The 17,295-nt window shown below is 37.0% G+C and overlaps 1 protein-coding gene across 1 annotated transcript in view; it reads left to right on the top strand.

Moving 5' to 3' along the window:
* Positions 1–14,659, top strand: part of LOC150101692 (leukocyte tyrosine kinase receptor-like) — a 95,828-nt gene extending 81,169 nt beyond the window's left edge. Inside the window, exon 28 of the mRNA XM_090399891.1 lies at positions 13,976–14,659. Within this exon, the coding sequence (XP_090256017.1) occupies positions 13,976–14,659 (684 nt within the window). The remainder of the gene's footprint in view (positions 1–13,975) is intronic.
* The last annotated feature ends 2,636 nt before the right edge of the window (positions 14,660–17,295 follow it).

Here is a 17,295-nt window from a genome sequence, read left to right as displayed (position 1 = left end):
GACTGTACGAACTCTATCTCGGTACACCCCACCACAGAATCCTTCTCATACGATATCGTTTAAAATGTGATGCATATTCAAAAGACGGTGTTGATGTCTCTACATCGCCTAAACTTGAATCTGAATCCCTGTTTCTGGACCAAAAATTTAGGAATGCATATGCTTAGTAACTGTAAATAATAATTTTTTTTTGTGTGTGTGTCAACTTCATATCAACTGTAGTTACCATTTCTAGTACCCGGCTGGTATCTCTTGTGAAATCCATTCTTGTTTTTCTACCTTTTGAATTTTTACTGATGATCTGTTACTTAAAAGCCAAATATCACCATACACAATGGAAAATTTGACTTGGTGCACAGCTGACTGTATTTAAATATTATAATACCGTGGTATAAAATCGCGATGCATATTCTGAAATTAGATGGATGCATTTATCAGAGGCGAATACTCAGGGGGTGCTAGGTGTGTGTGTGTGTGGTGCTCATCCACCGAATACTAATATCACCGATATTATATTTTTGCCTTTATTCCTGTTAAAGACTCCCCTAATTGTGTTTCCAGGCTTCAAGTTATTCCTAAAAGTAAACACAATATACTAATGCTTCATGAAGAGGACACTTTTTTCGACGCGTAAACATTGCATCACATTCGCGTTAATAGCCCGGGTGTATGTTCAAAATACATACACCTTTGAGTCTTTTGAAGAGATGTACAGATGACGCAAATTCTTAGCGTTCTAGTAGTTTTAAACAGCTCAGAAGGCGAGGGTGGGTGAGCGCTGAGATAATAGCACCTAGAAGCTGTGATTGGTTATTGCGTCAACCAATTCAATTGAACGTTGTCATTTGTCATGAATTGCTGTCTTTTGTTTTCTGAGTTTTGTCTGTTTTGGTGCGTCAAGTGTGAACTGAAGTGGTAGGCAAGTTTTTATATATAATATAAAAAGTTTTTAATATATAATTTTCCATAAATTTATAACTTTTTGTCTTTATTTACAATGGGAAACAGCATTGTAGTCGAAGGAAGTAAGCCACGTCCTCCTCTTCGAAATTTTACACCTTTCAGTAATTCAAATATACCAACCAAATATAGCATTCTCCTTCATTATTGTTTTCTAATATATAATCTTAAAACAAACACATTCTTCCTCACTCTGAGCAGATTTGGTTACAATTAATTGATAAATTAAAGCATTCAAAATGATCCTACAATTAATTGCATTGGACCAATTAAGATGAGCACTGATGTGCTATACACTCTTAAAACTTTCATCCATCGATAAAAATGCAATCATACGGTCAAACTAACGTAGATTTTAGCTCGGGTTGCATAAGCCACAACAGCACACCCAATCGAAATGGACACGTGACTCCACTGGTATTTTTGAATCTCGGCTGCTATAGTTCGCCCACCACTTCTAGGTCCCTTCTTGGCTTTGTGCCAAGAATAGTCGATTCATGCTGAAGGGGAGAAAGAAATGAAGGATGTACGAATTGGTCGCCAACATGCGAAATCACGTGCTTTCTTGTCTGTCGCTGTACTAGTACTAGCTTGATTTTTGTTGTTCTCTTTTTGCATTATTTTTTTATTATTAATTTGTATGACGGATCCAGTACAGTCAACAAGTTCTATTGTTACACGTTTCAGTAGCTCTTGCAAAAGAATATTGAATAATGTGCTGACATTCTGCGAAAAAGAATCGTCAGAAGGCCGTCTTCTTGTTCCCCTTTCTCAAGTTATAAAACGTGCAAGTGCAATTGCGGGCGTATCGGGGTCGACTGTTAAAAGAATTCGTAGGGAATCAAAAGGTGAAGGTAAGCCAAAATTTAAATCCCTGAAAAAAGCGCCAGAGAAAGAAAACCATCGAAACCGTAGCTTTGAATGATTTTGATGTAGACGTTATAAGAAGAACTATTCACGAATTTTACGTATTCGAGAAAAGAGTGCCAACTGTTCCGAAATTGATTCCTGTGCTTAAAGAAAAAATTAATTTTCCTTGGAAAAGAGAAACTTTAAGGAAAATACTTCATGAAATCGGATTTTGTTTTAAAAAGTCCCATGAAAAGGAAACTTATCATGGAGCGAAGTGACACTGTTTTATGTAGAACGCAGTATTTGCACGTATTAACACTCTATGTACATTTTTCCAACTGTTATACAAGCAAAATAGTTACACTTTAAAAACAATAATGTTCGTAAAAGAAAAGCTAAATTTTCCGACCTGTAATAATAAACAAACTCAGTTTGTTTATTATTACCTCCCAGAAGACAGACTGATTACCCTATTATCGGAATGGATTCTCCTTTTTCTGACATGCGCAGTAGTTTCTAGGGACCTCAAATTGGTGGGCGAACTATACCGGGGTATATCATCTCATCTGTTCGAGTGTGACGGAAGTAGTGTTAATATGAAGAAATACTTTTGTCCAGTTCTTCTCATATGAATCTCTTGATCGAATGGCCGAAAAATTACCTCTGAACGTTATATATTCATATTTTGTGAACTGTATTTCATTTGATGGTTCTATGGAAACTATTGAGTTTCGACAATAATGGTGGGATGAAGTTATGTGAAGAACGAAGGGTGATAAGTTTAGACTGCTTACGATTCGGAACCTATATGAATCCTTTGGCGCACTTTTGGAAAGAAATAAAACGCTGGTTGATGATGCGAGTAACATGTCCAAAGGAACTGATTGCTATTTTGGTAGAGGAATGGGCCAAAACATCAGTGTTCCTTTTTCAAAAAATTTTAGAAAAAATCTACCAAAAAGAGAGATTTTTTTTTTTTTTTAACTTGCTAAAATATACATTAGAATATAAGTAACAAAAGGACTATTTATATATTATAAGTATATATATTACAGAGAAAGAAAGATTTTCTTTTCGGATATACAATAGAGAATGCAATAAATGAATCACTTCAGTTTCACTCTTAGTTATTGTTCGGATGAAGTGTATTGTCGTCAGCAATCCAGAACAGGGTACCAGTTGGATTCCACTCCTCTATCAATTTCGCGACAGTTCTTGTTTCTTTGTAGTAATCAAGTTCCAGTGAAAGCCTGCTTTGTAGTTTCCGACGGAGGCTATACATGAGGGTTTGTGCCGATTCGGTGATGGATGGTTATTTCTTGTGTGTTTTAGGTAGAAGCTGTAGCAGTGACTGCCCGTACGTAAGCGCTGTGACACTGCAGCACCCCTAAGGAAAAAATGAAAAATTTTAATTTTGTTTGTGTTTATAAATAATAACAATGCTTACAACATTATATAAATGCAATAAAACATGTTAAAGGTTACAGCTTATGTTTCGACATTGATTGAATAATTAATAATTGGAATTGTTCGAGTGACGCTTTAGATTACGAAACGAATGCACTGCGATCTAACGCAGTGTCGGAATTATCACGTTCAGCCAATTGCAGCCAGACTCGCCGATATTCGTTTGCGTTTCTCATTGCACGTTAACTAGTGAATCTGACACTGCTCTTTTGGGCAGTGTATCGTATGCTTGCGCGCTTAATTCTGCGAGATACGAAACTTTTATTATTGGTGTTTGTTCGTGGTGAGGGTGAAATATTTTTAATAAAGCAATTTTTTTAATATGTATATTTATTTATTAATAAATTAGTTATTGATTAGGAAAAAATAATTTATTATTAAAATTTTTAAAAATTTTTATTTTGTATATGCAGCACCCCACTTAAAATTTTCACCGGCCGCAACTGAGCTGTAGATGATGCTGACTAACTGAGCTGTGACTACTCTTGGCCGTGTGCGTAGTTACAGGTGCTAGAGGCAGTATTCAGGACATAGGATCATCGCTTGTTTGCAGGACAGGTTAGATATGTGTGTTCCAAGGTACCTTCGCAGAATAGACACAGATCCGTTTCTCTTAGTTGAAATTTGTAGAGCTTAGAAGGGGTTGGCAAGATGTTATGCCATCGTCTCCACTGTATGTCGGAATCTGGTTTGGCACACTTCAATTTACATGGTAGATCCCACTGAAAACTGAATGGCATTTGCAGCTTTGTAGATGAGAGGGTTAAGGATGAATACACGAAGGGCAAAGTTGGAGGCCCTGACACCAGGAAGCGGTATATTTTCTTGTAGTTGGAGGGAAGCATTGGAGGTGAGTCTTCAGGTGATACAACATGAAATATCGGCTCCGCGCCGTTTCTATAAAGAATACGGATTCCCTGAGGTGTAGCGATGTCTGGATAGGCTTTTATAATAGGAGTTTGCATCTGTTGATATTTCTTTTTAGTTTTTGGGTTTTTCAGTTGTAGGAATATGAATGTTTCCCACTTTGGGTCTGGGTCAGGAGGACCCTATGATTCTTATTCCTGCCCGGTTCCATGTAAGGAAAAGCAAGGGTTGGCCAGTTGCAAGACTTGTTATGTTTCTGTTCGAAAATACAGGATCTGAAAGGAGAGCTGACTCTGTTGATCTTGTCAGTGTGTGATGACGTTCTGTATTTTCCCACCTTTGTAAAATCTTTGTAGAGCATTTTTGTAAAAATGAGGTAGTTTAGGTGGCACAGAACTGGCCATTCGGAGGATTGTGAAAAGTGTATGTCCTCGGGTGGATGACCTCATGATGTAATCGAAGGTGGGTACATAAGCAGGATTGGAATGAAGCGTCTTTAGGAGAAAGATTATCCTGGAGTATCTAATCTTGTTTTCAAGGGAAATCAGGCCTCGACCTCCCTTACTGAGTGGCTTGCAGAGTTCAGAGTATGTTGTCGTTAGTATTGTTCCAGAAGAAACGTGTGATTTCCTTTTGAATGTGATGAAGAAAGTCGCCGGGGGGGGGTGAGTATGCCATAGCACACTCGCAGCCATCTGGTTGACTATTAAGACTCTTCCTCTAAGTGAAGACATTGAACGAATGCTGTTCCATTTTCCTAATAATTGTTTAAAACGGTTGTGCAAAATGAGATAGATAGATAGATTTTTTTTATCCAACTTGATAAAATATACATAGGAAGGCAACAAAAGGATTATTTGCATATTATAAGAATTATTATTACAAAAAAAAAGGATTTTCTTTTTAGATATACAATTGAAAGGAGGCAACCGATACATCAGTGGTAGACAGGATTTGTCTTTTTAGTAAGGGTCAATATTACATTACAGTTCAATATCACTTCACTTTTAGTTATTTTTCAGATAAACTGTTTCGTCGTCGGCAATCCAGAACATGGTACCAGTTTGATTCCACTCTTCAGTGAATTTTGCGACAGTTCTTGTTTCTTTGTAGTAATCAAGTTCCAGTGAAAGTCTACTTTGTAGTTTCCGACGTAGGCTATACATAAGGTTTGTTCCGATTCTGTGATGGATAGGTGCTGGTTGTTTCTTGTGTGCTTAAGATAGAAACTGTAAATGACGGCCTTGGCGCAGATGAAGAGGAAATTGCATATTCTGTGTCTGTTCTCTTCTGTATGGACTAAATTCCAGTAGGAATTTAGTTCATACTTGGCTATGCGTAGTTACAGGTGCTAGAGGCAGTATTCAGGACATAGGTGATCATCGCTTGTTTGCAGGACAGGTTAGATATGTGTGTTCCAAGGTACCTGAAACTTCGCAGAATAGACACAGATCCGTTTCTCTAAGTTGAAATTTGTAGAGCTTAGAAGGGGTTGGCAAGACGTTATACCATAGTGTCCACTGTAGGTCTGAATTTTCTCCATAACTGAATGTGATGGAGAAAGTCTTCAGGGGGCGTGAGTACCCTGAGGGTATGCCATAACATACTCGCAGCCATCTCGTTAACTATTAGGACTCTTCCTCTAAATGAAGACATTGAACGAATGCTGTTCCATTTTCCCTAGCACTTGTTTAAATCGGTTGTGCAGCTGTGTCCAGTTCAGTGTGTTATGTATTCTGTCTAAAGCTATTCTGTCGAAAGCCTTCTGATCAAAGTTGACGAGTGCTAAGTTTTCATGTTGGCTGTTTGCGATGTGGATGAGATCTCTTATTAAATGGAGGTTATCATGTATTGATCTTCCAGGAACAGAATAAGTTGGATGTTGCCCAATAACTTCATCCAGTGTCGGCTTTATTCGGTTTTCTATAACTTTGGAAATGATTTTGCAATCGGTGTTGATTAGTGAGATAGGACGCCAGTTTCGCATGTCCGTGTGGTCTCCGCTTCTTTGGTATCAGTCGTGCTACTGAGTCGTGATGGAGTGTTGGAGCCCATTGGGGTAGGCATCTTGCAGTTTTTTTAGAAGAAGAGGTCCGAGTTGATTCCAGAAGACTTGGAAAAGGTCTGTTTTGAGACCATCAAGGCCGGGAGATTTGTTCTTTGGCAAGGTTGTGCATACAGTTTTCAGTTCATCTAGAGTGATTGGGTTTTCTAAGTGGTTCCGATCTGCTGCAGAAATTCTTTTTGTTTCTTTCAGTATTTCGTGAATGGCGTGAAAGGACGTTCCTGTAGAGCTGTATATATTCGTGTAGTGTTGTAGGATTTCAGAAGTGATTTTACTTGGATCTTCTGTGATCTGCCATCTTGAAGTCTAATAGCGGAGATGCAGTTTTCTGACTGGTATTTTTTTTTTCCAAAGAGAAAAAATACTTTGTGGGGGCGTCTGCAAGATTTATTTGTGTGTGCCGCGATTTAAGTACGGCACCTTTTGCAGATGATTCTGAGTGTCTTTGCATGGCGTGGAGTGCTTTATGATATTCAGGGCTTTCTTTTGGGAGACACTTGAGCTGTTCTTCAAGTTGTTGGATTCTGATGTTCTTCTGTTGATTTTTCTGGTGACTGTAGATCTGCGTAAAGGATTTTATTTGTGATTTTAGGTGGGGCCACCATGTTTTCATTGGTTCTCTATTCCCTTTCAAGTGAGTGAGGTTAGTTATTAAAGCCTGAGTGTTTGTAAATGTAATCTGGATCTTTCAGGAAGGTATTGTTGAAGATCCAATAGGCACTTCCTGATTTGGATGCTTCCAACGATAATGAAAGTTGCAGCTATGAAGTAATGATCTGAGATGTAGGAAGGACTGTGTGAAATGTTTCTAACTAGAGGAACAGTGTGTTTAGAAATGTAGTATCTGTCCAGTAGTGCTTGGTAGAGTGGCCTATTAATTACTGTGATTGCTGACTTCCATGTGTAGGACTTCTTACCTGGATGTTGATGCCCAAAGACGTCAGTGAGTTCAATATCGTTTACCAGTGTTTGAAGTTTGTTCATTAATGGACTACGATGTTCATTACATTTAAGTCTGTTTTTTTCTTGGTCAAGAGTGCAATTAAAGTCTCCAGCTATTATGATGTGTTCTTGGTCAATACTCGAAAGATGGTTTTGAATGAAATCCAAGATTTGTGATGTCATAGCATCCTGCTATGTTATGTTGATATTGAACACATGTAGGGTATTATGGTTGGGTGCTTTTATGTGAGCATACAAGGCATATCCTGGTATATCAGCAATCACTTTCAGTTTGTAGGGAGATCGATGAAGTACACCTAAGCCCACTTCTCTACTCCATGATGTTGTTGGGTTGCAGAGTGATGTAGGTCATAAGGGCCACTCTGTCCATTTTCTAGATAAACTGGATGATTAATTGATATTTGTTTCTTGCAGAAGTATTAGGTCTATATGATATTTTTGTACCTGGTCAAGGACTATTCTATTGTGTAAAGCAGAGGCATATCCTCTTGCATTGAGAGAAAAAATGGCTCAACGATATGTTTATGAAAGTTTAATTGTAGGTTGAATCTAATATTGGTCCTGGTATTGTGTTTGTAGCCCATTAATCAGGTAGTAGATTCGCTTACTCCTGTTAATCTCTGCTCTGCTCTTACATTTCAATTTTGAGTGTAGATCCTGAAGTTGAGATATTAGATCTGGGATTCTTGTAGTGTATTTAAGGGCTACAGTTAATTTGTGAGGGGGAGCCTTGCACTTTCTGTATGAAGGATGGCAGCTGCTTCATGGTTGGGGGCTCTCAGTGTGGGGAAGTTCCCCCTCAGCTTTTCCCTCTTCTAAGTCGTCATGCAGAAGTACAGTTTCCTCATCGTCTGGGAACTCTGTTTCTCCTTAGCTGGCTGCAAGTGATGAAAGGCCATTTTGAGTAGTCTCTTCTATCAGATGAAATTTTTAATTAGCGGGAGGCTGGGTTGGTGATTCTGGTCGTAGTGTCCTCGTACTGCTTTTAATTAGTTCATCCTGGCCATCTTTGTTGGGAGGATCCGTGTTTTCATGCTGTTTGTTAAGTGTTGTGTGCTGTGAAACTTCATTATCAGAGCGTTGGATCTCATTACTCAGCAGGCATTCAAGAGCGACTTGAACCTTGTCTTTTCCAGTTCAGGATTTTCTTGGCTCTGAAATTAGTGATGGGGAGAGAATTTTTGGTTTACTTTTTCCTATGCTTTGATTTTCTTCATGTACGATGTTGTTCTGTTCAAATGGTTTGCTATTCTGGGCGGGGATATTTGTTGATGAATCGATGGTAATGTAGGGACGTTGTTTCCTAATGTGACCCTCTTCATGACAGAAGAAGCACTGAGAAAGATAAGTAGAAAGTGTAGGTTATTCCATTTATGTCCGTGTTGATTAATTTTGGGAGGTTGTGTAGTGTGTCGTGGTTTGGAAAGTGCATTAATGCCTTCTTCGAAAGCTTTTAACATGGACGAATTCGGGCTTTTTCGTAGCTGACGACAATGTGCGTATTTTCTCTGTGACAAAAACATACCTTGATAACATGGATCTGATGAGTTAATGGGGAATTTCAGGGGGAACGTTTGATACCGTTACTTTTGTCGGGGCCAGTGCTATTGGGGCTACTTCGAAGTGATAATCGCCGATATCGTCGCCTTATTGCAGTACCGTTTGTGGCAATGAAATGTGGCTGAAATACACCGGTACAGTACCAGCTACGTGGTAAGCGTAATATTTTTTGCGAACACAATTTTGGGGATCGCTGTCAGATACTCAGATACTCTTCTAGTGGGATGTTTCTTTGGTGGCGAAAATAACAATTCCATTTTCTCAAGAAGTGACGTTGCTAACAGTGGTAGTTATTTTTGCGTTCATCGGTTTACTACTGGCTGATGTGGCATTCGTGTATGAAATCAATGTTTTGGGGGACAATGGAATATTTCCGTTTGCTACAACATTAGCATAAGATTTGGAATTGACTGACCTGTTTTCCATGTCCATAGCCCCCGTGAACTTTGCTCTTCCTTCTGGGTTAGGCGTCGTAGCGGGTCTTTGCTTTGCTGAGTCAGTGGTAGTACAGGGACGTGCGGTTGCCATGCCAGGTAATCCTTCGCCGGTGATAGCAGCAAGTGAGGAATCCAGCTAGTGAGGAATCCAGCTAGTGCAGCTGGCGAAGAAGGAATTATGGCGTCGAAGTTGAAGTTATGAACTCACAGCAGAAAAAGGAAACTGTCATAAACCACTTATCAATACACTTATGCGTACACGACTAGTATGCGTGGATAGCTCTCAGATTGGAGAATATATCTATATAAAAAACCGAGTCGTTTGCCGACAAACGTATGAAAGGTGGAAGAAGGTAGGAGCGATAAGAACGCACGTGCAACACCTTAACCACCTTTGACCACCTAGCGGATATATATATGTGTGTGTGTGTGTGTGTGCATCTCTCTCTCTCTCTCTCTCTCTCTCTCTCTCTCTCTCTCTCTCTCTCTCTCTCTCTATATATATATATATATATATATATATATATATATATATATATATATATATATATATATATATATATATATATATACAGGGTGTTCGGGATAAATTTGACAGTTTCGTAAGGAAAAAGAAAATCTTCTTTGTATCTATTAAATTTAATGAATTGACAAAAAAACATTACAGGCAGAGTTAATTACAATACTATCAACAAGATTTACTCAAAATAACCACCATTAGCATCGATCACAGCTTCAATTCTGCTTCGGAACCTCGAACAAGCTGATGCTACAGTCTCCCTGGGAAGGGCCGCAAAAACTGTTTTAATTTTATCCATTAACTGGGCTTTTGTATTACTGGAAGTGCGATTGGTGTCTTTTTCAACTGCGCCCCATACAAAATAATCCATGGGGTTAAGGTCTGGGGAGTTTGGAGGCCAAACATTTGGACTGGTGAAGTCGTAGAAATTTTCAGACAACCATTTTTGACTTTTCCCAGAGGTGTGGCAAGGGGCCGAATCCTGCTGCCATACATACGGCCTACCATTGGCTACCCTTGTTATCCAGGGCTTGACTACAGTTAGCAACTCCACGAACAAAGCCCGAATTCCAATGCCAGGGTTCTTCAACACCTGTTCCTGCAGATTTGCGAGGAATTCTGCTGTACGAACGCAATCAGATCGTCTGCTAGGGATCTTTCTTCTTGCTACATCCTCGTAGTCACCATTGCAAGTCTCTAGTTCATGCCTGATTGTTTTTACTGTATTCAGGGAGCATTGGGCAGCAGTCGTAATATCCTTATTTTGATGGCGGGCACGAATCATCATGATACAAGTTATTCTCTTCCATGATTCAGGTGGGTTCCAGCTATCCATCCTTTCTGACATCTTGTATGTGAATGAAGAAGGGTCCAAACTTTTAAATGAAGAGAAGTGTGTGTTAATACATGTAACTTACGGAAAAATATAATTAATTATAAATATGTCAAATTTATCCCGAACACCCTGTATATATACAGGTGTATCTTCTTATGTCCTAAAATTTTGGACTCTTTTGTGTCCAATTAGGATTATGGTTTATTTCATTATGGCATTCACTAGGGTTCTTCTCATTTCCTAAGTTGGCAAAGAGTACTTTGGAAGTAATAGAGAAATAGCATAATTTCAGCAAGATGCAAATTTCCTTGTGCTTGCAACTTGAAGGTAATATCACAAACGTTTGTTTTCCAACCTTTGTGGAATTCTAATATACACATGAGCAATAATATGCAATATATACATACATATATATATATATATATATATATATATATATTGGTACCTCAGTACCGGCATCTTTTTTCTTAAGTTTTTAAAAATATGCCATTTATTGACAGCAAAATGTATTATAAATATTCCGGTAGGTGGTACTGTGTTCACGAATTGAATTTTCAGTTTAGATTATTCATAAGTTGGTACCCTGCTTTCCTGTTTCATAGGTTGGTACGTTACTGGAAACAGGAAGTTATGTTCACTTCTGATTGCTTCCGATATCGGTTTATCAATTCTATATTCACTCTGCAACAGGCAGGTGTTCACGTGAGTTTTGAATTAATCTAAGTTAAGTCAGTGCAATCATTGTTCAAAATGAGTAAAATAAGTAGTTACTTATGCCAATGAGTAAAAATAGGAAGTCTGAAGAAGCAGAAATTGTTGAATCTACTTGTGATCCTGTAAAACAGAAAACTAGCACCGAAAATACACTTGGTGAAGAGAATCACGAATCCAAGACGAGGATCCACGTGGTCAAAAGGAAGCAGCTTCTGATAATGATGGGGCCGAATGTTGGACATTTTTGAAGAAAAATGACTTCTCCGAGAGCAAGGAGTGGCTGCATGTCAAGAATAAAATGTTGGGCTGCAAAGCGTGTTGTGATGTCGGAAGTCTTGTCGTCGATAAACACATGGGAACGAAAATTTCAGCGGAGTGGTAAAATCAGTCATTTTGGAGAATCTCGCAAACAACAGTTAATGTCATTAAAAAAAAAAATTACGATCATAAGGAGATTGCAGCGCACAAAGCGAGACGACGAGGGTATATCGGAGGATATGTTAAAAGTGTGGAAGTTGCTGTAATAACATCTTCATGGTGAGTACCGGCACCTTTTTTTCCAGAAAAAAGCACTGACAAGATGTCTCCTTGTCCGCTTTTTTCCTAATTAATCTCTGCTGGGTACTTTATTATCAGCATTCGTAATAGCTATTTGCAGAATCGAAGTTACCTCAATTTCTCTCTGTTGAGATGGGTTTACCTGAGATGCACTTTACAATCTCAAGTTATTGATGTCTTTCATTTGGAACTGTCGTCCAAAAATAAGGCGACAACCATTCATCAATATCCGTCTTTATTAGTTAACTGACTTCTTACTCAAAATATGTTCAGTGGTTGAAACTTTCCATTAGGAAGAGACGCCTACACGATTGCTTTAGTAAGGGAAGTGAAAATTAGCTTTCCGGCGTCGTGTTATTATTATTTATCAAACAGTTATGAAGACTGCCGGTTCTTGAAGTATTTTTTTCCTCCCATTTTTTTCTTTGCTTTTAGTATAACTGACAAATTTTCTCTTCTCAACTTTTGTCATTTAGATTCGATATTTATTCTGCCTTTTACAAAAATGTGCACTCTAGTACTTTTATTCTGCCAGTTTTCTTATATTTCGAAAACAAATTTAGCAAATAATATTTGATGGAAGTTTTTTCACATGGCTACGCTACCAATGATGTATTTGGTTTTCCTTTATCTAAGTGTAAGCAAACAAAGTTTGCGACTGAACTATTTTCAGGACTGGGGCAACTTGTGGTAAAGGTGGAATAAGTTCTGATCACTTGCCTTAGTATATGTGATAAAGGATTAAACCAAATGCATAATTGGTAGCATAGCCAAGTGAAGTAACTTCCATCAACTATCTTAATCCGGAGAATTTTAATAATAAGGAGTTGACACCTTTTGGCAACTGATATGACTTCTGCATTACTTCAACCTTAGTAACACCACCTTAGTATCTAGCTCTGGCTCCCACTTATGTGACCTCAATAAAGGTCGAAACCGTCTGGGTAGTGGCCCTTCCCTTAATGCATAGCATTATACATGTCCCAAGGAGATGTGTTTTGCATTATGGGAGCTACTAAGGCAAGTGATCAGAACTTAGTCCACCTTTATCACGAGTTTCCCCAATCCTGAAAATACTTCAGGCGCAAATTTTGTTTGCTTACACTTGGATAAAGGATTAAACCAAGTATATAATTAGAAAATAATATTTTTGAAAACGATAAAATTTGTCACCATTAAGTCATATGATTACTGATGCCAGCTATTGCTTTCAATACCTTTTTCTCTCCCACATCTGATACTGCCAATCAAACTTCAATTATATTAGTTGCTTCAATTATATTATATTATTTTCCCCCAAAGGATATTAGTTTTGATGATTTCCTGTTTACGAGACTTCAGACAAACAACCACTGAGGATTATATTTAAGATATAATGTTCTTTCTTTATTACTTGGATAAAGAAAGAAAGACATAATGTTCTTTCTTTATCCAAGTGATAATTGTTCTTCCTCACGACAGGATCCTGACGTCACTAGTGCGCACCTCCCAGTATTTCATCGGCCAGACTCTGAAAATAGTTGCCTCCAGGTGAGCCACTCTATTGGTTGCATTTCAGTAGAGCAGTTTTATATCTTAGCATTGTGAAACAGAAAACCCGCTCAGGTTTATTAAAATAATTTTAATAATTTAGTAGAACTCGTTCCCTTTAGGACATTATTCCTAAGAAACATTTCTAGATTATATTAATATCGTTGTTCAATAACTGAAGATACCTAATTAATTTTTAACAGGCTACCTTAATTAAATTTAAAGAAAGTTCTCCTTATTGGTATAATTTTAATAAGTATTAATCGACTATCATTCCCTTAATTGATAGAATGGTATTATTTTTCGAATGCCAGCCTGGTTTTAAAATTCGTCAATCGTTTATATCATTCTTTCAAATCTTTAAGACAAAGCGCTTCCATTTTTATTTTTCTCTATTATGAGCTTTGTCAGAGATTAATTACAGCCAATAGTTTTTTTCAAGATTCGACTATTTTGTTTTAATATTTAAATCTAGTATTACTTTAAAGTTTGGTTTAATTTAACAGGCAGCACAATGCACACATCAGAAAATCTATTTTGATTTTTCAATTGACCAAGTTGTTTGTACTTTAATTAATGTTGGAAATTTTTACGCTCGTGTTACATGAAGATTAATAACTTTCTTTTTGAAATAATTTTTATCCTAGGTTAATCGTCCCGACAGAGATCTTTTATCTCCAGGATCTGAGGATTATCTAATCCCAATGCCTCCTTCTATCTATAGTTTGGCTACTGAGAAGACCGATCTCCAATCCAGTCCTAGTCAGGGATCAGTGGACCAGTTACTGGAACTGGATGACAAAAATGGTACTTCATCTCATCAAGTAGTCACTTGGGAGACCAACTTCATGCAGCCAGAAACTCCAGGAAGTCAAAAAGCAGCAGCTTCAGAAGACGCTAATGGGGAACGGAAAAATAATAGTTCAGTCAAGACCAGACCAGGAGGATATACACATGTTCCTACCCAGGACGATACTCCCCCTTCTGGGAGCTCCCCAAACTGGGATTCTCTACAATTAGCTGTACGGGTATCTAGTCTACAGTCCTTAGACTCCCTCCCAATAGCACCCGGGGTCAGCGCTGCATCGAATGCCAATGACGCCACCAAAGCAACTTCGGCCTTTCCACAAAGTCAGCAACAACCTGGTGTATCGTTAGATGCCGGAGCTTTGAATCGCCAAGTGAATAACATTCGATACTTTAATGTCGATGTTAACTGTAATAGTGGAAGCGGCTCTCTGTCATTAGCGCGGACCAATTCGTACGATCAAAACGTGGCTAATCAGAACCTCCAGTATGATGGATGCGCAGGTGTGAACCCAGTTGCTTGAACTGACAAATCTGGGCGAGGGCAGGGCTGTGATACAAAAAAGAGGGAACGGATGATTGTATGGATTGAATTCGTTGCCATGCTTCGTGTTTTAAAGTAGAATGAGTTAACATCTAGCAAATTTACAAAAAAAAAATTGTTTTCCCCTACTCAACCCCATCCAGTCATCGGTGACTCGTAACGAGACAGTATCATGATGACCCTGATGCCATTATTAAAACAATCGTTATTGGCAAGAAATGTCAGCGTGTTTGTGTGTGAGTTGCAATATTTGCTGGCATATTTTAAAGACATTTAGCCAGTAAAACAAAGCGTATGAAGAACTCATCAGAGTAGAAACTGGACTTCCTAAATAGTAGATCTAGTCCCATTGAGCAAGCAGTGTTTACAGTCCACTCATACTATGATAAAGCTAGTCAAGGAACGCAACCAATCCCCCCTCCTTGTTGTTAATATCTAACCCAGTAGTGATACTGACAACCCTGCTAATGTTTTGTAGTGTAAGCTGCCAACAGAGGGCACTGGTAGGCTCTTGTTCAAAGTGAATTAGCTCTAAACCTAAAATGTCGGTTGTGATAGATTCCCCTTAACGCAATTAGCAAAAGAAATGAACATCTTGATTTATCCCTTTTTTGGTTGGGTTTTGTTTTGCAGTAATTTTTACCTGCAGATTTATTCGTATAGCACTTTCTTGATATTTGATATTTTTTCGATTTTATATTTTGGGTCGTTTTGAAAAAAAAATTTTTTTTTATGACTCATGTTTTCTCTTTTTTTCTTAAATTTTTTTTTCATATATATTCTAGAGGAATGTCATGTTTTGCATCCATTTTTTGAGTGGCCTAGCGAGATTTGATTCTGTCAGTAGAGGATTTCTTGTAAGAATAAAGTGGGAAAAATTTGAAAAAAAAAAGTATGGAGTGAATCAAACTGCTAAATAAGAGAACATATCTTACAAACAGTAATGTGTTACTGATTTACTTTTTGAAGAATATAATAGATGAAATTTTATATTTTTTATTTTATTTTCTTCCCCCCCCCTCCAGAAGTTGGAGTATTTTGTAAATAATAACTAAAAGAAATATCACTGAACATAATTATCAGGAAATTAAAAGAGCTTGATATAATTAATAACTGTCATCTGTGAATTATATTTAATGTAAATATTTCGAAATTTTGGAATAATGAAAGGTTGAAGTTTTGTAAAAAAAATTCCCTCTTTGACAGTATTAGATTTGTTTGTAAGATACATTGTTGAATGCTGTAAAAAGAAAGTTCCTGGTTAGGATTATGAACGTCTCCAAGCTCGATAACATATATTCAAAGTGATAAATTTTTTCTTGTAGTTCTTATGCAGAAATAATGTTATTTTCAAATATACTATTTTAGTAGGTACTAACAATGTTTTTTCATTGTAGGCCTGGAGTCGTAATCACGTGCTAGTGTTACATGTCGTGTAAAGTATATAATTTACGTCATGTTCTATACTAAGCGCCATCTACATTTATTTGCCTTGTTAAATTCAATTTATTATTTATTAAAAAAAATGAAAAATTAAGACTTGAAACAAATAAAAAAGTTCAAAACGATGTTCTATAATAATAAGTTCACACAGTAATAATATCGAACTAATAGCATTGTATCAGAATAATTTTTGTTTTAGAGTGTTTTTGATGTTTAGTCTAGTTTTTAAAGGTTCCAGTCGTTTTGTATATTGTACTCTAATGTCCTGTTTATTCACATAATTATTTATATGCATTTTTTTTGGCTAGTGATAACTTTTATTTCGATTGGTGTATAGTTGATATGTAAGTTTTTTCCTAAGCTGCTGTTAGACGAAGCAAATGACAATATCAAATAGTAGTCAGAGTTACCGAAAATTGAAATAAAAGATTCATAGTAAGATCAAATACTTCAAAGTTTATATCCCAAAGTAAATGCCGAAGGTGAAACGTGTGTTCATAAATATATCAGGAATGTGTAACTGTATAATATGTAATATATTTAACAGAAAGCTTTAATGAAAAACGACCTGCTCAGCCATAATATAGATTAGGTCACCTATTTAATTTTAAAATCGAAAAAAAAAATCACATCATGTGTTCAAAAGAATCCATAAGACATTAATTATTCTCATCTGTTAAGCAGTATATAGTTATCGAAGTTATTGGCAATTTATGATCCAGAATCGTAGTAACAATATCTAGAGAAAAACTAATCACTGCATCAGATATTTCGGAAAATGTGATGCTCAAAATGTAGGATTAAGCCAAATGAACAAGATCAGAAAACCAAAAATCACACACGTTGAGATGCAAGTTATAGTTTTTCCCTATAAGGGTGCTATCAACTTTTTTTAGGAAAGATGCTCACAGGTTTGCATTGAGCGGGCAGTGGGATAATTTGTTGGATTTTTATATTTTTATATATACATATATAAAGATATATATAATATATATATTTAATTTACACAAACCTCGTTAGAGCTTATTAAATGTTTGCTAGCACCATGTAATTTTGAAATTAGGTCTATATTGTCATAATCCTGTTAACTATTACTTGCAGAATAGTCCACACATAAGATTCATTTTTTTCTTGCCAAACTATTTACCAGATTCTTCAAATTTCAATCTATAT

Source organism: Typopeltis vanoorti, chromosome 11 (assembly GCF_054136105.1).
Source record: "Typopeltis vanoorti isolate ZY-2024b chromosome 11, IOZ_Tvanoo_1.0, whole genome shotgun sequence".
NCBI classification, from domain to species: domain Eukaryota; kingdom Metazoa; phylum Arthropoda; class Arachnida; order Uropygi; family Thelyphonidae; genus Typopeltis; species Typopeltis vanoorti.
This window is presented reverse-complemented; position numbering and strand designations above follow the sequence as displayed.